This window comes from Antedon mediterranea, chromosome 4, assembly GCF_964355755.1.
Source record: "Antedon mediterranea chromosome 4, ecAntMedi1.1, whole genome shotgun sequence".
NCBI classification, from domain to species: Eukaryota; Metazoa; Echinodermata; class Crinoidea; order Comatulida; family Antedonidae; genus Antedon; species Antedon mediterranea.
In genome coordinates, this window is record NC_092673.1 from 29,389,270 (window position 1) to 29,410,680 (window position 21,411).

The 21,411-nt window shown below is 34.3% G+C and overlaps 1 protein-coding gene across 2 annotated transcripts; it reads right to left on the reverse strand.

The window, feature by feature from the left end:
- Positions 1-1,089: 1,089 nt before the first annotated feature.
- On the reverse strand, positions 1,090-21,093 carry LOC140047214 (probable flavin-containing monoamine oxidase A). 2 transcript variants are annotated; one of them, XM_072092095.1, is made up of 12 exons: positions 21,029-21,093; positions 20,712-20,769; positions 15,610-15,868; positions 14,329-14,416; positions 11,390-11,561; positions 7,972-8,086; positions 7,128-7,285; positions 6,362-6,542; positions 5,522-5,796; positions 4,967-5,056; positions 4,513-4,613; positions 1,090-4,105 (listed from the first exon to the last, which is right to left on the reverse strand). In XM_072092095.1, the coding sequence occupies exons 2-12, from the start codon at positions 20,766-20,768 to the stop codon at positions 3,952-3,954; spliced, it is 1,650 nt and encodes a 549-aa protein (XP_071948196.1). In that variant the 5' UTR covers position 20,769; positions 21,029-21,093; the 3' UTR covers positions 1,090-3,951. The 2 variants fall into 2 exon arrangements, with proteins under 2 accessions (XP_071948196.1, XP_071948195.1); XM_072092094.1 differs by having other exon boundaries at positions 20,712-21,076.
- Positions 21,094-21,411: the final 318 nt, after the last annotated feature.

Here is a 21,411-nt window from a genome sequence, read left to right on the forward strand (position 1 = left end):
CGTGCCAATTTATTTCGGGACTTGCTATACATACAGCGACGGTACGTATAACAACTGTTATACTTATACGTACCGCGACAGGCAACCAATTATAGAGCTGAGCATAGATTCACTTTTATTTTCACGACGCGCGCCCACATGGATAGTCTGGGCTCCAGACGGAGTTGTTTTGTCTTAATATTAGTAAAAGTATAAATATTTTTGCACATATGGCGTTTCATACGTGTATTACTTGAGTTTGGAATTTTCAGACAAAAATCAAAACGACGACGTGTGGAATGACATAAAAACTAAGACTAGGCAAGTCTAGCACATGGACAACGCAGAGTTCGTATCGTAAAGTCGATAATAAAAGGTTTTAGTTATTTATTACAATAAATGATAAGCCGGTCGAAGCGTGAGACTGACTCCTGGTCGTCGCAGTGTTTATTAAAATATTTGTTTACAACAAAATAAAAAAAAAAAATGACGTCGTGCTGTCGTGAGTCGCAATAATAAAAATGAATATTACTGTAATATTTATTTTGAAATCGTAGAATATAAAGCGTACATGTGTAATGTTATGTTCTTGTTCAACCCATAAATTATTTAGAATTTATTAGTTATTATTATTATCAGTTATTATTAGTTATTATTCCTGTAGCTGCTGTGGTCGTAGATAATGTTTTTGTTGTTAAATACGGTTCTTTCTGTACTATTTAGTTAAGCATAATTTTCTTATAGAAATTTGACCGGCGTGGGAGAAAATCCAATCCGCACAGCGCCATTCTCACAATTGAGATGAGAAATCTATGAGAATAAGAAAATGTATTGTTGTGTTATACCAAGGCAATCTAACAACATGATGCGGAGCTCCGGAGATCAAAAGGTTTACCTGTGGATGTGTGACGGTCAGTTAATTCAATGCCCCTTACCACCGAGCGCAGCGGAGAATATGTACATAGTACAGTACTGTCGGTATTTGTCGCAGCCAGACATACGATCAAAGAACTGTTACGAGAGCCTATCTTGACAAGGCAAGCTCAGTGTCCTGTTGTTAGATTGCCTTTGTTATATGTGTTATACGAGTAGCATTCACGAAAGATTCGTGACGTATTAGGTGCGTAAAGAAAACACATATTTTTTATCATCAGACATAATATATTTAGCATTATACTCGGTTTCTGTGAACATCTTGTAACACACAATTATTTAATAAACATGAACCAAAAATAAACAATATTTTACCTTAATTATAGATTTCTATATATATTACATAATACATTAATTATTAACGAACATAAACTTAGAATAATTAGTACAGTATAGTATTAGTACGATAGTTTGGTTGTGGGGAGTCGAGGATGGATGAGGACGGGGGGAGTAGGTAAAGACAACACACTATTATTTAATCACAACCTGAGCACCAAAGATGATAATAGTTTAACTACCGTACCTACCCGATAAGGCATCAAATACTGCCGTTTAATCGGTAAAATATAAGATTTTACAACCCCTTGGGAATGATATTATGTTCTCGAGAAATATATTTTCCTCAGTTAGCGCTTCGGGTATATCGTTCCCTCGGGCGGGGATGTCAAATCTTATATTTAACTTCTAAGCAGTCAATATCTGTATAATATTATATAAGAGCTAGAGGGATTGCATACTTCTATCAACAACTTTTATATAAACAACAACATATTACATAAATTAACGTTGTATACATTGTTTTGTTTCTATAACTACACATGAAAGTAAAACATATATGATGGAAGAAGTCACTAGATTGCATTTAGGGGATTTGATGACGTCACCGGTCAAGTTTCTAGATTCAAGGAAATGTAGGCCTAATTATTTTGCATTGCGTAATTCTGTTCCAAAATCTTTATTAATATTAAATTGTGGATTATTTTATTAACAAATTACTAGAAATTACACAATATTTAATTGGCTATAAATTGTCGTTTAATAGCCATATATAAACCTTATGTTATGACGTCATTCCATTTCATTCATCTAAAAACATTTTAATAAAATGTACGCTAATAGACCTAAATGGTTAAAGACGACCAACTGTTATATTGTATGTATATCAAATTTAAATCAACCAAACAAATTTCATTTTTACCTTGTTATGACAATACTATCGTAACGTAACTAAGAAGAAGACGGATTATCATTTTTAATTAAATAAATTCAATGTTTTTAGATTTGAAGTTAAGAAAAGTACTCTATAGTACTTTTTTGAACGTAAGGAACGTGATCCCAGAAGAGCTTACCTTTTGACAGGTTTGATCTTTAATTCATTGTACTGTTGCCTATTTTATCCATTTAAAATTAAAAGCCAACGAACAATATAACTACAAAAATATACTATTGTATCGCAGCTGTCTACAGCTAACTGGATCTGTAATTCACTATTCTAAGTAGGTTTAAAGTTAAGTTCACGTAACAATGGAAGTCAAAGTCAACAAACTTAATTCGGAATATTGCAAATTGTCCCTTGCCCAATAAATTCTATATTTATAATACGATAATAATATATACAGGAGAATAATACTATAGGAACTCTAGACAAGGAACTTTCGGTTTATGACGACCACAGAACTATGACGTAAAGCTTGATTCCGCAATGTATGACGCAACGCAAGGATGTAAGCGCAACGTAAAGCTTGGTTCCCATTAGGACGTAACGCAAAGACGTAAACGTAACGCAAGCGTGTTGACCAATGACAAGCCACTGTTTGAATACTTCATTGCTTTTGATTGGTCAAATCACTTACGTTGTGCTTACGTCCTTGCGGTGCGTAGCTTGTGGGAACCGAGCTTTAGTAATATGACTAATCAATGGATTATCGCTTGTCAATGTACATTGCGTTGCGCTTCCGTCGTTGCGTTGCATCCCAGAGGGAACCAGGCTTGTAAAACCACCTCATAATTTCTAGGAACCTAGGTCGTCGAAAATGCAAAGCTCTTTATGTTGTGGAATGTACTATAGGATAATTAACATCTAATCAATAAACTGCCATCTAACTACTTATTGCAATTTATTATATTGTAAAAGTTACAGTATATTTATATATACTTTATAATAGCTACCATTTTGTAATTTATAAAGATAATAAAATGTCTTCTATTTGCGTGTACCAAGGAATGCAAATGATAACATATTGTATAAATAATTTGCCAAAATAGGCACAGGGTAAACTGGAAAACTAAACTAAAACCTTGATATAGGCTAGTACAGAATGATGATCTCATGATACTGTTCCGGCGAATGTAAATCCTCCCAACTAGATGAACAATCACCCGACGCCATTTTAAACTCAATCTCTTGGTAATTAAAGCAAATTTTCAATTATTTAAAATAATTGTCTTAAAAAAATCGACGTTATGACGCAGCAGTTGAAATAAACCGAAATGATTTGGTCTTAAAAGCTACATTCTAACTTGTTCCGTTTCACGGAACGGAAGACGTGAAACGGAACAAACACGAGTGTTAATTAATATCATAAATTTGAATATAGAATAATATTCTTTGGTGTTTACTTTGAAGGTGGTCTGTAATTGAAAGTATATAATCAAAGGTTTTGGTAATTTAAATTGATCTTTACTTTGTTTTAACTTATTAAGCCCGCTTTTCATTAGCTGAGAATAATAATATGTTCACGTGAATCGAACATTCCTGAGTTCTGATTGGTTGCACATTTCCACTAAAAGTAGATGATAATACGCATGCGCCTGTCTAGTCAACGCTTTCGCTGCGCGCGAATATATTATTATTGGCCAATGAAAAACAGATTTAGAGACCTTTCATTTTCACGACGCGTTAGACTACGCACATCTGTGTGTGTTAATTATGTTTCTGGGCGTGCGCAGAATGACTTTTCACTCGACAGCTACAAAGCCGAGTGGCTCGTATGAAAACGACGTATCTATTGTATAAAACAGATTAGTACACAGTGATAGTTAGGGATGTCCATTTGCAACTGTTTTGCCCTTTCCTTTGCCCTTTTTGTTTAAAGTGGAGAGAACTTCAATTGCAGCTCGGCTTCCCGACTCCACCGATCCTTCCATGTGCCCTTTCCATGTAGTAGATAAGGCCGATCCAGCCCAGTGTATCCTAAACAGACATTTAGTCAAACCAATTATTAAAAATAAGATCTTTATTTACAAATATGCTGAAGCAAGCAGACTATTTAACAACTGCCTTATATAGCCTTTATTAGGTATGATCCGTTTTTGGAAGAATCGAGGATTTTTAAAGAGAGGGAGGCCAGCCTGATAATTGTAAAACGAAGTGCTGAATTTAATGTCCTATCGTTTACATTGCACACTTTTAAACAATTGTTTTTAGTGTTACTTTGTTTTTAACCCATGCTTTTTTTAATCAATAGATGAGTCTGAAAATAATCATAACATGCTAACACGGATATTCACCAATGGAACGCTCTTAATTTTTAAGTATTCTTTTATATACATTCAATCATAAAAACCCATATTTAAAAAATGGTAATAAAAATACTCTACCTGCTTATAGGTTCTAGTAATGTTTTGTAGTAGTACGTTAAACATCCGGGCATTAAAAACGAAGTAGGAAAACCGGAACAAAACGGTTCATCAGTCCAATCCTGTGAAAGATAAGAATTAAGGACAATTTCCACAGACGAGCAGTAACGGTAATACAAATATAGAAATCTATGTTATTCCTTATGACCATTTACACACAACGAGGAGTGTACGGACGGTTTCCGCTTAGAATAGTAAATTAGCGCCCTTTATTCAATGCACAAAACTGCAGAATAATCTTATAGAGTATCTATAATACACTTATCCTTTCATTTGTTATTATTCAACTGTAGTACTGTTTCTCTCGATGACTTTTATTGTAAATATCTTTATAAATTATTTATCGTGTACGGTATTGAATAATTTATATAAGAAGGCACAGTTTATTCTTCGTTCAAATATTGTGGAGACTTACAACTTCAATGAAATCCAGAGGTTCTAACGCCTCTACGCAACCAAAGAAATTCCGTAAAGAATGCAATATGGTGCTCTGACGATCTTCGGGCTACAAGAAATAATTGGTACCATATTATTAGCTAATACTAATACGAAAGTCAATGAATTATTAGTCGATATTACAAAGTCTAAATTGGACTTGTAAATCAAGTAAAATGGATTTTTTTTTTACTAAGTGACGTTTGCCTGATGTTGATATAAGGGATGTAAATATGTTGTAAAATATTATACTGTATGTACGCATTCAAAATGAGAAGTACTTTACAATATTATTAGTTATATTAAAGATACCGTAGCGTACAGTATCCATTTGAAACTGTTGGATATATCATTAACTAAACATTCATTTAACTTTCGTTGTTCAGTTAATTATCTTCTATTTGTAAAGACCGTTATTTTGGATATAAATAATAATAATTACACTACTGCTACTATTTATTGTTTGGTTATTTGTTACACTTAATTACAAACTCAAAAAGTTTAACCAAGATCTGAATAAATAAAATTAAAATACCTGTATGTCAGGTTTCACAAGACCCGTGTAGTAGACCTGCAGAGCCGGGTTGTGGTTCCACGTGGTAGCATCGTAAACTGCATGGAAGAACTCGCAGCTATTTTTTTTATGCACAAACTCTGTGTTTGTTATTCGAATGATTTGCCCACTAAAGCCTTTCTTTTTCCAAAACGCCTCTGGGTAAGTTACAACAGCCCTGTACATCGTACCCGTTGGCATTCGTTGAAGTAAACTTGTTTTTGCCGGTGGAAGATTTGGTAAAAATTCTATTTTGTCTATTGATTTAGGGAAAACATAAAAATAGATTTGAATATGCGTGCTTTATACGTTAGGTTGTATTAATTTCACTCCATACTTTTCCTAAATATTAATTAATTGTGTGATAATTTTGAGAGAACTGTACACATGGGGACGACAGTTATAAAAAACTAAAAAAATGCATGTATGTTGCCGACATACTGGCGTCAGACGTAACTTGGAAAACTCTATGGCACCTCATAGACACAATATTCAATAAAAATGCAAAGTTGTATTGTAGGCTAGAGCAGTTAACGCCATAAAAATAGCCAAGTTGTTAGAGCAAATGTTTGTGAACAATTTGAAACCAGAATAAAGTCGTAGTCGCTACTGTGTATTGCCAATGATATGAACACTTTTTGTTTTTATGGTGGCCATTTTGAGATCAAGATGACCGCTATACCGAACCTTGGACACTTGGCACCCCCCGATATGTTGAAAATATATACATCAAAAAGATTTTGTGGCAAGTTTCATGCTTTAGTAATAAAATGCACATCTTACTTCTCTACTATATCTGTTATAAGATGCTTAATACCTCACCTGCTGCACGCGAAGACACCGCTACAATAACTTTCTTCGCCGTATATTCTTCTCCAGTTTTTGTCGTTATCAATGCATTATCCCTATCTCTTTGGTCGATTTCAACTACTTGTTCTCGTAACCGTATTTTCTTCCGTTTTATCTTGTTAGCTAACACTTCACAAAGTGTTTGGGAACCACCCTACATCATAATGGAAATATTTAAATTAATAATAGCACATTAAACAGTTTTAAATTAAAGATTTTACCATTTTTAATATTCGAAAACAAATATTTACAAAAAAGGAAAGGTCTGCGTTTGAATTACGTTTATAACGCGTTGATGAACCAGGATTAAACACTTTTTTTAAACGCTTAATGTTAATAAAAATATGAATGCCCTAAAGAAATAAGCATAAACATAATGTATTATTTTCGTTTGAAGTTCACGTCAATAGTAAATTTACATATTGATTTATGTTGTCGCTTTTTGTATAATGCAAAATGCAAAAAATAAAGCAACCGATCACAATCAGTGACATGATTAAGGGCCTACATTAAATATGCGCGCGCGTACTTAAATACATTTTACGCTATTAGCTGATAGCATTATAAATTGGCATATTGACTAACGGTTATTCAAAGGTGTATCGTGTTATTTTCATTTGTACACGCATTTCAACTTTGAATGTTGACGAGCGCGTACTAAAAATTATGCTGCTATCAACGTTGTTTGTACGCGCGCGTTTATCACTAGTTAGCCTTTTATAAATAAATGCATATGTACCCTTATTTTGTAATCTCTAGCTTGTCCTTCCTTTTCACTCATCAGGTAACTCCATCCTCCGCAGCAGTTAAGATAATGTAACACGTATAAAAGAGAAATCTCTCGTGACGTCACACCGAATTCGAGCATAATTAATGTATCTACAGCATTAATTGCAGCTAAACAATAAAATAATATTTTTTAATTGATACTTGTGTACATTGACATAATATTAATATTATAAAGTTTCTGAAATTAATACTCGTGACGTCACACCGAATTCGAGCATAGTTAATTTATTTTTTTTTATTTATTTATTCAATTTTCTGCCATATACAATACAAAGAAGACAAAACAACTATAAAAGGCAAGGAGGGACCAAACAGGTGCTAAACACCTATGCTAGTTGGTCAACCCAGAACAGAGCACAGAAAAAAAAAAAAAACAAATTACGTTCTACAATTAAAACATCTACAAGAAAGCGACAAACTACACACATTTTCAATATCAACATTATTTTAAAAATAAATATTGAGATAATTTAATAATTTGGTTTTTTGTATCTACAGCATTAATTGCACCTAAACAATACAATAATATTTTTTAAATGATAATTATCATGTATATTCTACATCATACATTATATATGTTTCTGAAATTAAACTTTGGTTTAAATTAAATTGATTTGAACAACGTTATGTTGAATCATTTCACATAAAACATGAGTTGTTTTAGACGGAATATTAAACACGGTCGTAGACGACCTGCTTTCAACATAATACTTGTTTTATTGTGATCGATGTGTTTTCTAGTTTCAAGTCGTTTGCTGTTTTTTATCATCAATATAAATGCGCGGGAAGCTTACCGTCTGTATACAGCTCGTCTGCTCGGAACTGTTCAAACGTCGTCTTATCCCAATCCCACGCATGTTGACATTTAGTAGGGTCGTCTATTGGAACTACATTGCGCATGTTTTCTACCTGTAAAGGTTTTACAAAGCTTATTATTAGTCATTCGTTACAAATTCTGAGAGTATATTGAATAAAAACAGCAACAAGAAAATCAATCTGTTGCAAAAATATACATTTACTTGTTATTAAAATTTACTAAATTCTCAATGTATTTGTATTTGCAAATTTGATAAATTTATTAAGCTCTGTCTACACTATCAAAATAGTTGGACAAAAAAATGTGATGTGCCAAATATCCTGTCGTCATTGTGTCCATCATATAGGCACATTACATTTGTATTGTCACATACAGTTTGATAGTGTAGACAGAGCTTTAGACCATTTTAAGTAATAATTCAAGTATTATTGACTGTCAGTATGCCAATGGGTGTCCGTTGACTTATGCTTGGTTCCCACTATGACGTAACGCAATGACGTCACAAGCGCATCGTAAGCAATTTGACCAATAAAAAGCGAAGGATTACTGTCGCATAACATTGGTCAAATCGCTTGCGTTGCTCTTTCAACGTCCTTGCGTTGCGTCCTAGTGAGAACCAAGCTCTACTGTCAATACGCCGACGATGTTTCCGTAAAGTTTGAAAGTCGGCCATTCCCTCGGAGAGTCGGACTTTATTGAATGGATTGGACCGACCAGTTAAATTTTAATTTCACTCTTCCCTGGTTTGAACTGCCCCTGATGATTGCTTTGCCTAATTGAAGAAATTATATAACGTTTGGGTGCGCACAAACAGGCAGAGAAGAGTGACAGAGGTGTTAGGAAGTGATAGAGAGTTCACGGTCATTATAGGATCCCGAATTAGAATTATTAGCCACCGTGTTGTAAAGCGTGGTTCCCACTAGAACCCAACGCAGCGACGTATCGACGCAAAGTGCTGTAATGCGTAATCACAAGTGGGAACCGACGATGCAACAGTGCTTCAAACATTGCAGGTTTGATTTCACGCAGGCGGGGGAAAACACAATTATTGGAAGGGAATTTTCTTACGTTGCGTAGATTGCGTTACGTTGCGTCGGTTGCGTTACGTTGCATCGCTAGTGAGAACCAAGCGTTTAGCAGACATTGCCTAAAGCTTGGTTCCCACTAGAACGTAACGCAAGGAAATAAACGCAACGCAAGCGTTTTAACCAATGACAAGCGAAGTTATAGACGGTTAGCAATCACAAGCGAATAAGCCATCGCTTGTGATTGGTCAATTCACTTGCGTTGCGTTACGTCCTTGTGTTGCGTCGCTAGTGGGAACCAAGCTTTACGTTGCTAGTGGGAACCCACGCTTAATGTGGCGAAAACTATAGAAATAACATGGGAATATTGGCCATATCATCCTTCTCAATATTGTCACATCTGCTTTAATCTATTATCAACGTACATTTATAAAGAAGTTGACTTTGTTATTTTAACTCATTACAATACAGAATGATTAAATCGAAATCGATATGTAAGAAATCTACAGCCACCGTTAGTCATCTGTGTCAGATAAATGTCATGTCATGAAATAATAATATTTATTTAGTGTAAATTGTGTCACAACGAGTTATTGAATAACGTCGTGTACGGTATAAAATATATACACTTTGCATCTAGTTGTCTTTGATTACTTTAGTGATTAAATTTACTGAATTTATAGTTTATATCTTGCATCATAGTTTCGTTATGCCTACTATAAGACGCAACACAAGGACGTAAGAGCAACGTAAAGCTTGGTTCCCACTAGCGACGCAACGTAACGCAATCTACGCAACGTAAGAAAATGCTCTTCTAATAATTGTGTTTGCCCCCACCTCCTGCGTGAAATCAAACCTACGATGTTTGCAGCACTAATTGCGTCGTCGGTTCCCACTTGTGATTACGCAATAAAGCACTTTGCGTCAATACGTCGCTGCGTTGCGTTCTAGTGTAGCAATGTATTATTCGAACTGCCGCTTGCCATTGGTCAATTTGCTTGCGTTGCGTCCAAGTGAGAACCAAATTATTTGACCAATTACAAACGATGGATTATTTGAACTTGTGATTAATTGGTTAAATTAATTTCATTGCGCGTACAACTATGTATGTAGTGTCTCCAGGGCTAGGATTGGTTAGAGAAGATGATAGTTTTTTGCCTAGTTTATTTATTCAATTCGAAAAGTTTTATTTTAATATTTTATTATGTATTAATAGATTTTGAAATTACACCATACGATTTTCAATTAGGAGTCGGCATTTGCAAGCTTCTTGTCATTTTGTTTCATTTGTTTAGACCTCATTATTATTTGTGTTTCAAATTAATTTTATTTTTCTTTCAAATCAACGATTACCATCGTGCAGAAAAACTGCAAAGATATTCAGTCGCTTTATTATAATTAACCTAGGCTGAGTCAATGAATCCCAGTTAGGTAATTCGTCTACAAATGTAGCAATACATTCAAATACGTGCCTATAGCAAATATTCAAATACGTGCCTATAATTATATTCATTCTATGTCTATTTACAATATTCCGGTTTTATTTGAATTGATTATTGCCTTATAGTAAATTTCTCTATATATCCAGTGAACATAACAAAGCACTACTATTATTTATTTATTGATATTTTTATATCTCATAGGTTTTGTCGGATAAGTCATCGATCAAAATATTAGGTTTCATAATGGCGTTGAAATTAATAGCACGAGTCAAATATTATATTACGAATATAATTAAAATATTAATAAGACGCATGGTTTGAATGATACGGTACAATACAATTGTACTACAAATTACAATTATATATCCAAAGGCAAAATACTGAAAAAATGACAATGCTGTGGGTATCAGTGGCTGGATCTCAATGGAGATACAAATAAAATAAGCACTGAAAAAATGTAAATGCTGTGGGTATCAGTGGCTGGATCTCAATGGAGATACAAATAAAATAAGCACTGAAAAAATGTAAATGCTGTGGGTATCAGTGGCTGGATCTCAATGGAGATACAAAATAAAATAAGCACTGAAAAATGTAAATGCTGTGGGTATCAGTGACTGGATCTCAATGGAGATACCAAAAAAAGTAAAACAGCCAAAAAAGTTAGCAGAGCTTTCACGCAACACTAGTATAGCCCTTCATCAGTGCAAGTTGCGTAAATGCAATATATATATATATTTATAATAATAATATAGGCTTTGCCTACAAAGCGCAACAAGCAGCAAAGGTGTATGAGATTTACAATTTTGCTGTTTATGGCGCCCCATATTCTTTGTTCTTTGTAGATGTGTCATATATCTAGATTTATGTTTGTGATTTCATTTGTGTTCGGTAAATTCATTTTTAGAATAGAAATGAGTCACATTATTACCTTGGAGATGAAACTGCTAATATCAAATCGTGAGAAGAACGGTAACGGCCAACTAGAGTCTTCAAATGCTTGTATTCTTCCGTCTATTTCCATCAGGTGTTGGCCTTCGCTCGACGGCTTGTACAGCTCTATTTCCAGCTCTTTTATTAATGAGTTTATTCGAGCCTGTTTACTAGCAAGATTAACAAAAATCACATTTCCATTATATCATCATTATCATAATCATCAGAGTGCACTTAGTATCCTCAATTCATCATATATTAATTACCGTAATTACAATCAATGTAACTTTATATTACCTTTATTCAATTATCAACATTATTTTAGTAGTGATACGGTATTTGCAATCCACGGGTATACAGGTACCTCCATGCATAATTCTAATTTAGGCTATACACAATTTATTTTTAGAATGTTTATAGTTACATTATTATTATTATTATAAATATATTACGGTGACTGGTTTCATTTATTCCTCAAAACAACTAATGATAATAAGACCTACTTAAATCATATGTGACGATAATTATTTATTTTACATTTTTATATAATTGCATAATATGCTAAAAACGATTAAACATTTTCACTTCTCGTTAATTGTCACGTGGCGAAAGGTCAGGGAAATAAACGCGCTTTGAAGTGCCATTAAGATTTGAAAATTGTTCTTAAATTGGCTACTTAAAATAAAGCAATGGGATAATAAAGTAGCAAAACAGAAAAAAAAATGAATAATAAAGAGTACTAGGCCCAAGTATTATACGCGTTATAGTCAGTGAAGCGAAACCCCGCGCAGCTTTAAACCCTGATCTTAATTAGACATGTTTTGTACGCGCTCATTGTCTTTGTATAATTTTACGTCGAGCATGCACAATGGTATCATAATTACAACACTCTACTAGTAGTTATGCCGTCAAGCATGTTCGTATCACGCTGTTGATTTTAACTATCGATCAGTCCTACTTTCTTTATACCATTATCGAATAACCACGTTCCGTCTTTTACCGTTTCTTAATTCTATCAATGTTTCCGCAACGTTTAGACAATTCAATATTTTATTTTACTTAAATGTTTTTATTCCTTTAAAATTGGTTGCCAGGAGAGAAGGACGCAAAGTAAAGCGTGGTTCCCACTAGAACGCAACGCAGCGACGTATTGACGCAAAGTGATGTATTGCGTAATCACAAATGGGAACCGACGACGCAATTGTGCTTCAAAAATCGGTTTAAGGGGGCTAACACAATTATTAGAAGGGCATTTTCTTACGTTGCGTAGATTGCGTTACGTTGCGTCGCTAGTGGGAACCAAGCTTAAGTGGCAACTAAGCTTTCGACATGATTTTAAGCAGAGCAGCTGTTTGTGAGATGTTTGCCATCCAATCAAATCTCGTTGCAATGCTCACGTGACTGAAGTTATACTTATATATTTATACTTATTATTATATTACTTATTTATAATATTATTATCAGTATCGTAATGGTCACGTGATAAATAATAATAATAATAATAAATAATTAGTTATTCAACTTAGCATCGTGAAAATGTGTCAGGTCAAATGTGAATGTGTGACATTTACGTACATGATCACATGAATTAATTATATAAAACACCTAACAGAAAAAAGTCGAATTATATACTTAGTTCTCACTATTACTAGCAAATAATTGCCTAACGACTTATCGGTTAGAGTATATTGATTTCAGTGTAGTGCGTTAACTCTCGTAAATATTATATACTATAGAAAGCTCTATTAGGTTTAGAAATTATAATGACAATAACGGAAATTATTCTAGCAATATCTTATTATTCTTGAAAATGGTCGAACATAGACGCGTTGCTTTCTCGTGATGTGGCTAAGGTAGGCTTATATATTATTTATTGTTGATATCGTTTATTCGTTTCAAGTAGACCTAGGCCGCCCATCCGATATTTATATTTTTTCTCAATTTCGCTCTACCTTTATTGACCCGTTGCATGTCCAGAAGAATGATAAAATAATGTAGTACCAGTGCTTAGTAAAAACGCAGCATTAATATGTAAAAACGCAGCACTAAAGCATGGTTCCCACTAGAGACGCAACACAAGGACGTAACGCAACGTAAGTTAATTGACCAATGACATGCGATGGATCATTCAAACTGACGCTTGTCATTGGTCAACACGCTTGCATTGCGTTTACGTCCTTGTGTTACGTCCTAGTGTGAACCAAGCTTTAGTAAAACGCAGAATCATGCACTAAGTAAAAACACAGAAGCACTAAGTAAAAACGCAGAATACTAATTAAAAACGCAGAAGATCTAGAAAGTGTTTTGAATTTACCGTACTGAACCAGTTTAGTACGGTATGTTTAATTAAGATACGATATAATTAGGCCTATTGATACTTCATCATTACAATTAGTTGATATTGTCATGTTCTATTCAATGACACAAATCTATAATAAGCAAGTGAATCGGACTATGATAATTTTCAATGTATTAAATCTCGTTATGCCACAAAGCGGAAACCGTTATTTGAAAAACGGTAAAGAGGAATTACCTAATAAACCGCGCGCCGCAGTTGTAATGTTTTTTAAATTCTGTAAAACCATAGATAAGAATGTGCAAAGGTAACAAATTCTCCAGTCCGATAATTTAATTTTAATTGTTGAATACAGGTTTATATGCCCCTCAAAACAACAATCTTTCGTTTGGTCATATCAGGGAGTAGGCCTACATAATTACAACTCTCTGGTCATATCGCATCACGAAACAAAAGCAAGCAATTGCGGCAGTTTTCTTTACGCAGTTAACGCGTTACACTACATTGGTAGAGCATTATAACCGATGGATTACGCGTTATCATGATCCTCATAAACGCACTAACATTGAGAATGTCATTTAATATACAGATTTTATAGTGATGACAACATTAAATGTAATTGTGTTATTTATAATACTAACATGTTAATCCAAGTTCTGCCAAGATCCCAGAAATCTTTTCCAGACGCCGCCTTCATTTGATGTGTCCACACACGACCACCCAAGCGTTCTACAAAATAATGTAATTAATATTCTTAGCAAATAGATAATGTACTTATAAACTAATGTTGTGTATACACGTATTAGACGTTTCAATAAGGTATGATAATTGAAGGTAATTACGTATCGTTGAATGGAGATAATTACCGTTCCTTGTTCCTTAAGGATTAACAAGTAATAATGAAATTTAATTTGCTAATGACGTCTTATAATTATTATACACTAGGCGGCATCACATCGAATTTTTATCCCAATACGCCAGTTTTTATTACTCCATAAGGACTGATTTTTTTACAGCCAATGCTTCTCGGTGTCAAACAATCCTGGATATCGTATATATATATATAACCTGCTAGACCATAACATACGGTTATAGAACAGAAAATATATCGGAAAACTAAGTTCATAGGTAAAAGCATAACCGTATGAGATTTTAGCGTGGTTCCCACTCGCGACGCAACACAAGGACGTAACGCAACGCAAGTGAATTCAAAGTAACATTCAAAGTAGAATTGACCAATCACAAGCGATGGCTTATTCGCTTGTGATTGCTAACCGTCTATAACTTCGCTTGTCATTGGTTAAAACGCTTGCGTTGCGTTTACGTCCTTGCGTTACGTTCTAGTGGGAACCAAGCTTTAGGAACAAGAATGTTGTACTTTCTGGTCTTTGAATGAATACATGAGCTATCCAAATACAAATGTGCATTTATAAGCTTAAGCTCTGTCTACACTATCAAACTTTATGTGACTAAAAAATGTGATGTGCATAATTATATGGACATGATGATGTCATATCACTACCATATTTGGGTATATCACTACCATATTTGGGTACATCACAAACTAGTTTGATAGTGTACGTAATTCATTGCGCTGAGCTTACGTCATTGCGTTGCACTTACGTCATTGCGTTGCACCTATGTCATTGAGTTGTGCCTACGTCGTCGCGTTGCGCCTACGTCATTGCGTTGCGCCTAAAGCGTGGTTCCCACTAGAACGTAACGCAAGGACGTAAACGCAACGCAAGCGTTTTAACCAATGACAGGCGAAGTTATAGACAGTTAGCAATCACAAGCGAATAAGCCATCGCTTGTGATTGGTCAATTCACTTGCGTTGCGTTACGTCCTTGTGTTGCGTCGCTAGTGGGAACCACGCTTAAGTGGGAACCAGACCAAACTGTAACTGTACAACTACACATACCCTTTGCTTCTAGTACAACAACTGAAATATTGTTGTTGTTTTTAGTTAGATGATAAGCGGCCGTTAAACCTGATAGTCCCCCACCTACTACCACTACATCAACGTTCTCCGGAGCTCCGTGTCGTGCCTCAGGTGGTGGGGGTGGTGCAGATGGTACCATTGACTTAGTTGGTGGTGCCACTGGGGTGGATGATGCAGAGGTTGACGGCACGCTTGAATCCACATCATCGTCCTCTGATGCTGTGTTAGTAAATTTCTTCTGTTATTTATAAAAAAAAAGAAGATTTTTTTTTGTTCTGAGATGGAGAAACTGTAGAATATTTTACGTTAACATTTAGCCTATAAAATTTACGATAGCCGTTTACATATCTTTTATTAAACATATTGTCACCTGCCCAGTAACTATAGAGCTATCTATGTTGAGATTGCTTAGAATATAGAATGTTATATTTCAATTCGATATGGAGGGTAAAATTATTGTGAAACGAAAGTGGTATTTGAGAAGTTGTTTGGGGGCGTTTGAACTACGGTGTGCTGTAAATGTTTGTTTTTTTTAAATAAATTGAAAATCATGGTATTCTGTACTGTCTTGAAACGTAACAAGAATGCTGTTGTTGTATCTTAATTATGAATGTTTCATTATATTGGATTATAATTTTAGTTGACTGTTTTGGAAATCAAACTGCAGTTTGAAGACTGTACGTTGCTAGGCCTTTCAGGACGTTATTACGTTTGGCACCATGGTTTACAGCGAAGTAAATTGTAGCCTACTGTTGCTTACGAACGTCACTGTTTTAACGTCACGGTCAGAAGAGACGTTATGCGGAATATCCACCATCGATTAGTAAAGTAAGTCATGTTACTAATTGTTTTCTATAATATGTATTTTTATTTATAAAATTAATACACCGTCAAAGAAATGATTACAGTAGTATGTGGAAATATTCCCACTATAAGGGCGCGGTTCGTGGACTGCACCATTATCCGATTGCAGTACTCTACTTTTTTGTGTAAATGTATTTCTCTCATTAGAGAGAGAGAGGCTATTGTCGGTTTATCTAGGTAAGCAGGGCACCAAATAGACGTATAATTTCTGCCTGATCAAACATACATCAAACATCGAATTTCGGTAGACAGATCGAAAACATTAACCGATAATTATGATAGAAACGTTCGAACAAATAATAGAAACAACCGGGTCCATTATAGCCGAACGACCGGGTCTATTAAAGCCGAACGACCGGGTCTATTAAAGCCGAACGACCGGGTCTATTATAGCCGAACGACCGGGTCTATTAAAAGCCGAACGACCGGGTATATTATAACCGAACGACCGGGTCTATTAAAGACGAACGACCGGGTCTATTAAAGCCGAACGACCGGATCTATTAAAGCCGAACAACCGGGTCTATTAAAGCCGAACGACCGGGTCTATTATAGCCGAACGACCGAGTCTATATAGGCGTTTTGTAACAAATATCGTAACTCGAGAAAGAAATAGTCAACAATCACCCCTTGAATAAACGAGCCATCAAATAGAAACAGGTAGGCCTATACCCTAACATTATAATCAGAATAGGCCTACGTTGCATGAGGTTCAATAAATAGTTCCTGCCCCTTAACTCTCCCCCCCCCCCCATCCTCATATCTTTCGCCCCCACCCCCATATCTGTCAATAATTTAAAATGAAATAATCACCTGACAACCTTGACTTACTGTAATGTTTAACCTGCTTTTGTTACCATTTTTATTGCACTGAATATGTTTAAACCGAAAGTAATATTATTAGGGCAAGTTTGGGTATTTAACATATATACTTTCAGTGCCATTTTCATCATCTCATAGGTCCACATAATAATGATATAAAACGGGTAGATAGAATAATGTGCCGGTAGTTGTATCTATAGATATAGACCGTATTCGGTTTTCATGGTTCATATTGGTATGTCGTATTATTATTGGTCGTTTTTTAGGTGCAGGGGTGACCGTATAGAGCAAAGATTAGAAAGTATTATGATGACAGTTAAAATGTCTTTATAGACTAGTATCAGGCGCGCCCCATCTCATATTTGTTAAACAGTAACGTAATTTGATACCATCATTATTTATTATTAATTATAATGTGTTTACATTTTATTTTATCACAGTATTATATCCACGTACATTGTTTACAATTAATGCTACTGGTATATATTTACATTTAAAATGAGCGAAAATGTGTTTACACCGGCTGGTCACAACGTGCAATGATTTGCCTGGATAAAATCTTATACTATTATGCTTTAATATAGGAAAGCGTTCATAGGAAGTTCCATTGTGTAGGTCCACGTACCCCACCTTATTTAACAGCTAAAATGCCATCTTATTATCTACATTTTTATACATATCTAGTTTAAACACACTATTAATATTAAGATGGTATACTAGAGATCTCCCGTTTAAAAAATCCTGGATCCGCCTCAGTGTGATAGATAACCTTTATTTTTCTCTGAAGATGCTTAAAACCTTGCTTTAGAAGATGATGCTTAAATGTCATAGCAATTAACATTATTATACAGTAATACAATTCAATTTCCGTCTTGTAGTTTCTTGTACAGTATTGTATACTATATAGCTTGCTTTAAAGATGTATTTTTTTTTTAATATTTTTTTAAAATTTGTTTTGTTCAATATGCCATTTTAATGTCACCTTATAGTTATTCACTTTCACCAAAAATTAGATTACGAAAAAAAAATAATTTACCTGAAAAAACTGTAATTTAAAGCGAAATAGTCAAAGTGGCTGTCAGCCAATGGGGTTTTGGTTGAATTTAACAGTTTATTTTGTCATATTAGTGAAAACATTTTGTCGGGTTTTTTTTTTCTACGGAAGTGATTAACTTTGTTAAAACTACAAAATGGCATATTCAAAGTATGATTTTATTAATCTTCATTTTTTAAAGTTTTTGGCGGACAATACATCTTTAGGTGACGTATTTTGAAGTCTGTTCTAGCATTTCGTGGTGCACATTTTGTTTTTGTTGGTTTATTATTATGCAGTGGCATTGAAGTCTAACGCTCTTGTAATTGCTTTCACATTAGTAAATCTGACGTATGTAAATACATTATGAACATTCGTTGTTTCGTCAGTATTCATTCGATTGTATACATTGATTCATTCATTCTTTTGTTCCGTCAACGGTTATTTTTATTTCAATATTATATTGAGGATCTATACTAGAAGAATAAATTATTCTTGTCACTAATAAAACCGTTATCAAACTAAAATAATACAATTAATGTATTCATTAATGTTATTAACAAATTAAGTAATTGAAATATGCTAATTAGCTAATAATTTGAGTCTAAGAAAGAATACAGGCAGTGTTCCTATTAGGACTTTTACAATTAATTTTACATTTATTTGCTTTTTTTCTAATTATATTTATCCGATTCATTCTCAGTAGGCCTACTGTATTATTGTTCAGTATCATCGGCAAATTCCGTGATACAACACCACACGTGTTTTATAATGTACCTGTATCAATAGATTATAACTTAACCCTTTCCATGATACAGGTACCACATGTGATACACATGAGACGCTGTATTGCAGAATTGTTTGACACTGGACTAATGTCATGTGGAGATACAGCACTGAGAATTGATTTATTTTGCCGATTATTATTATATGCTGATGCCGATCTAACTGGCCATTATAATTTCAACCCCGTATCATTTATTTATTTTTACAATCATCCACATTATCGTATGTTCCTTAATTATCATTAACATTAACACTGACTGACCAATTGTTACTGAAAAAAACGATCTTTAACACTGTCAGATGTAGGTCAAATGAAAGTGAAATAATTAATTTGACGATAATTGGTATCACGAGATAATGTAATTGTTGCGGTAAGTCAAACATCGATTTAATTCTCTCGTACACAGGAGGCGAATGACACTCGTCCTACCAGCTGATTATTATTACATACATTAATTATGCATATGAATTTGATTAATTAAAGCATCATAGACTCCCTCCTACATACTTTTTCCTAAAATAAATTACTAAATAAGTAATGTATGTTTATAAGGAATATATTTACATATATACACATTACACGTACGTATTATACTATTAATAACCAATGATCTTTCATCTAAAACAAATATAAAACTGAAAATAGACCAAGTAAAAGAGACAAATTTGAATACCATTCCAACGAGTATCCATACAATAGCAATATTTGCGTGCAATATTATGTTAACTAATATATAACTAGATGTGCATGTCAAAGTTGAAATACTAGAGTTGCTAAGTGTGAAATTGAGCATGCGCGGAATTCTTTCACATATTTTTATCGTTAAGAAAGTAAAGAAACCTAAATGACTTGATCGTTTTTAATTTGTACATTGCTTGGAGTAATATTGATTGATACACATATCATACTTCAATAAGTGAAATATTCCTGTCAACCGAGACATAATTGATAAATATTATGGACGTAATGTAACTAATACGAAAAACTAAAAAAAAGGAAGGAGGATAGCAATATGGTGCAATGAATGTGGAAAAACCTACACACAGTGAGAGGAGGATGAGAGGTTACAGATTTGGATAATAGTAAGCAAAGGTACTGTTCCGTGTGGGGTGGGGATGGGGGCGGGGTCGAAGGGCAAGGGAGAATAAGACACTTGACTAAATATACAATTCAGAAAAGTATGAATCAAGACAGGATGGAGAAACAAAGAGAAGGCAACAGAAAGAGAACGATTACAACGTGAGGTGTGGGCGAAGGTGAAATAAATGATAAATTCTACCTTAAAGCAGAGAAAGCTTATCCCCTTGATAAAGGTTTCGAGGATAAATTTAAAAAGATTGAGAATAAGAGAGAGGTAGAGATGTATGTTAGGCCTTAATATTACTAAACACAATGACAACAATGACTATGACACCAGAAAGAGATACTCTTTTACCCAAAATACTATCTACTACCCAAAAGATGACATGGTGTGCATAAGGTGCGTACTATCAATGTTTGTACGCGCGCGTCTACTTTATTGTGCCACATGAAACTATTTAGTTAGGCCTATTCTGGTTTAACATTCATGTTTACCTGAACACTGCTTAGAACATCTTTAAAGTCCTGAGCGAACTCTTGGAATTTATCCATGCTAGGAGAGGAAAACATGTTGCATAAAGTGTTATTATATTCAGTCTTAGAGTTACGATTTGTCAGTTGTTGATCGATCCACTTCCACGGCAAAGCATATCAATTTACTATCGATAAGCACTCATCATTGTGTACAAGAAGCACATTAACAGGCCATTCACACGATACAACCTCCGCTAAATTCCAAGGTTAATATCAAACCGACGTTCTAATTATAATAATGTTGAGAAATTACATTTAAAAGAAGATAGAGTACGTACGAATTGATACGGAAAATGTTACCGTCGGCTCCTGGATATTATTTCTGACTCGCTGCATAAAAAATGTTCCACAATATCTCAATAAACACGCGAATAAACCGAACAGGTATATCTGTGCATATTTCCACTAAAATTAACGAGAACCTTTGTTTGCGTTATGCTAATAATACCAGCACAAAATATCAACCTTTGTGATTCGATCCGTATAAGGAATAAATATTCATTCTATGGCATGCGCGCAAAAGCCAACGCTATCTTCGTCGTTCAACAACAACTGTGTGCTACACTATTGTATCGTTTATACTGTTTGGCATTAGCTGCTGCAATGATACCGAGTAGTAGATGATATATGCACATAAATCATTGTACGCAAATTGAATATG

Excerpts from the sequence above, each read along its gene's own strand:
- LOC140047214 (XM_072092094.1), bottom strand. The coding sequence starts at position 20,786 with ATGTTTTCCTCTCCTAGCATGGATAAATTCCAAGAGTTCGCTCAGGAC. Across the intron at positions 5,057-5,521 it reads TTGTGAAACCTGACATACAG|CCCGAAGATCGTCAGAGCAC; the intron begins GTATTTTAATTT and ends TATTTCTTGTAG. Across the intron at positions 4,614-4,966 it reads CTCTGGATTTCATTGAAGTT|GATTGGACTGATGAACCGTT; the intron begins GTAAGTCTCCAC and ends TATCTTTCACAG.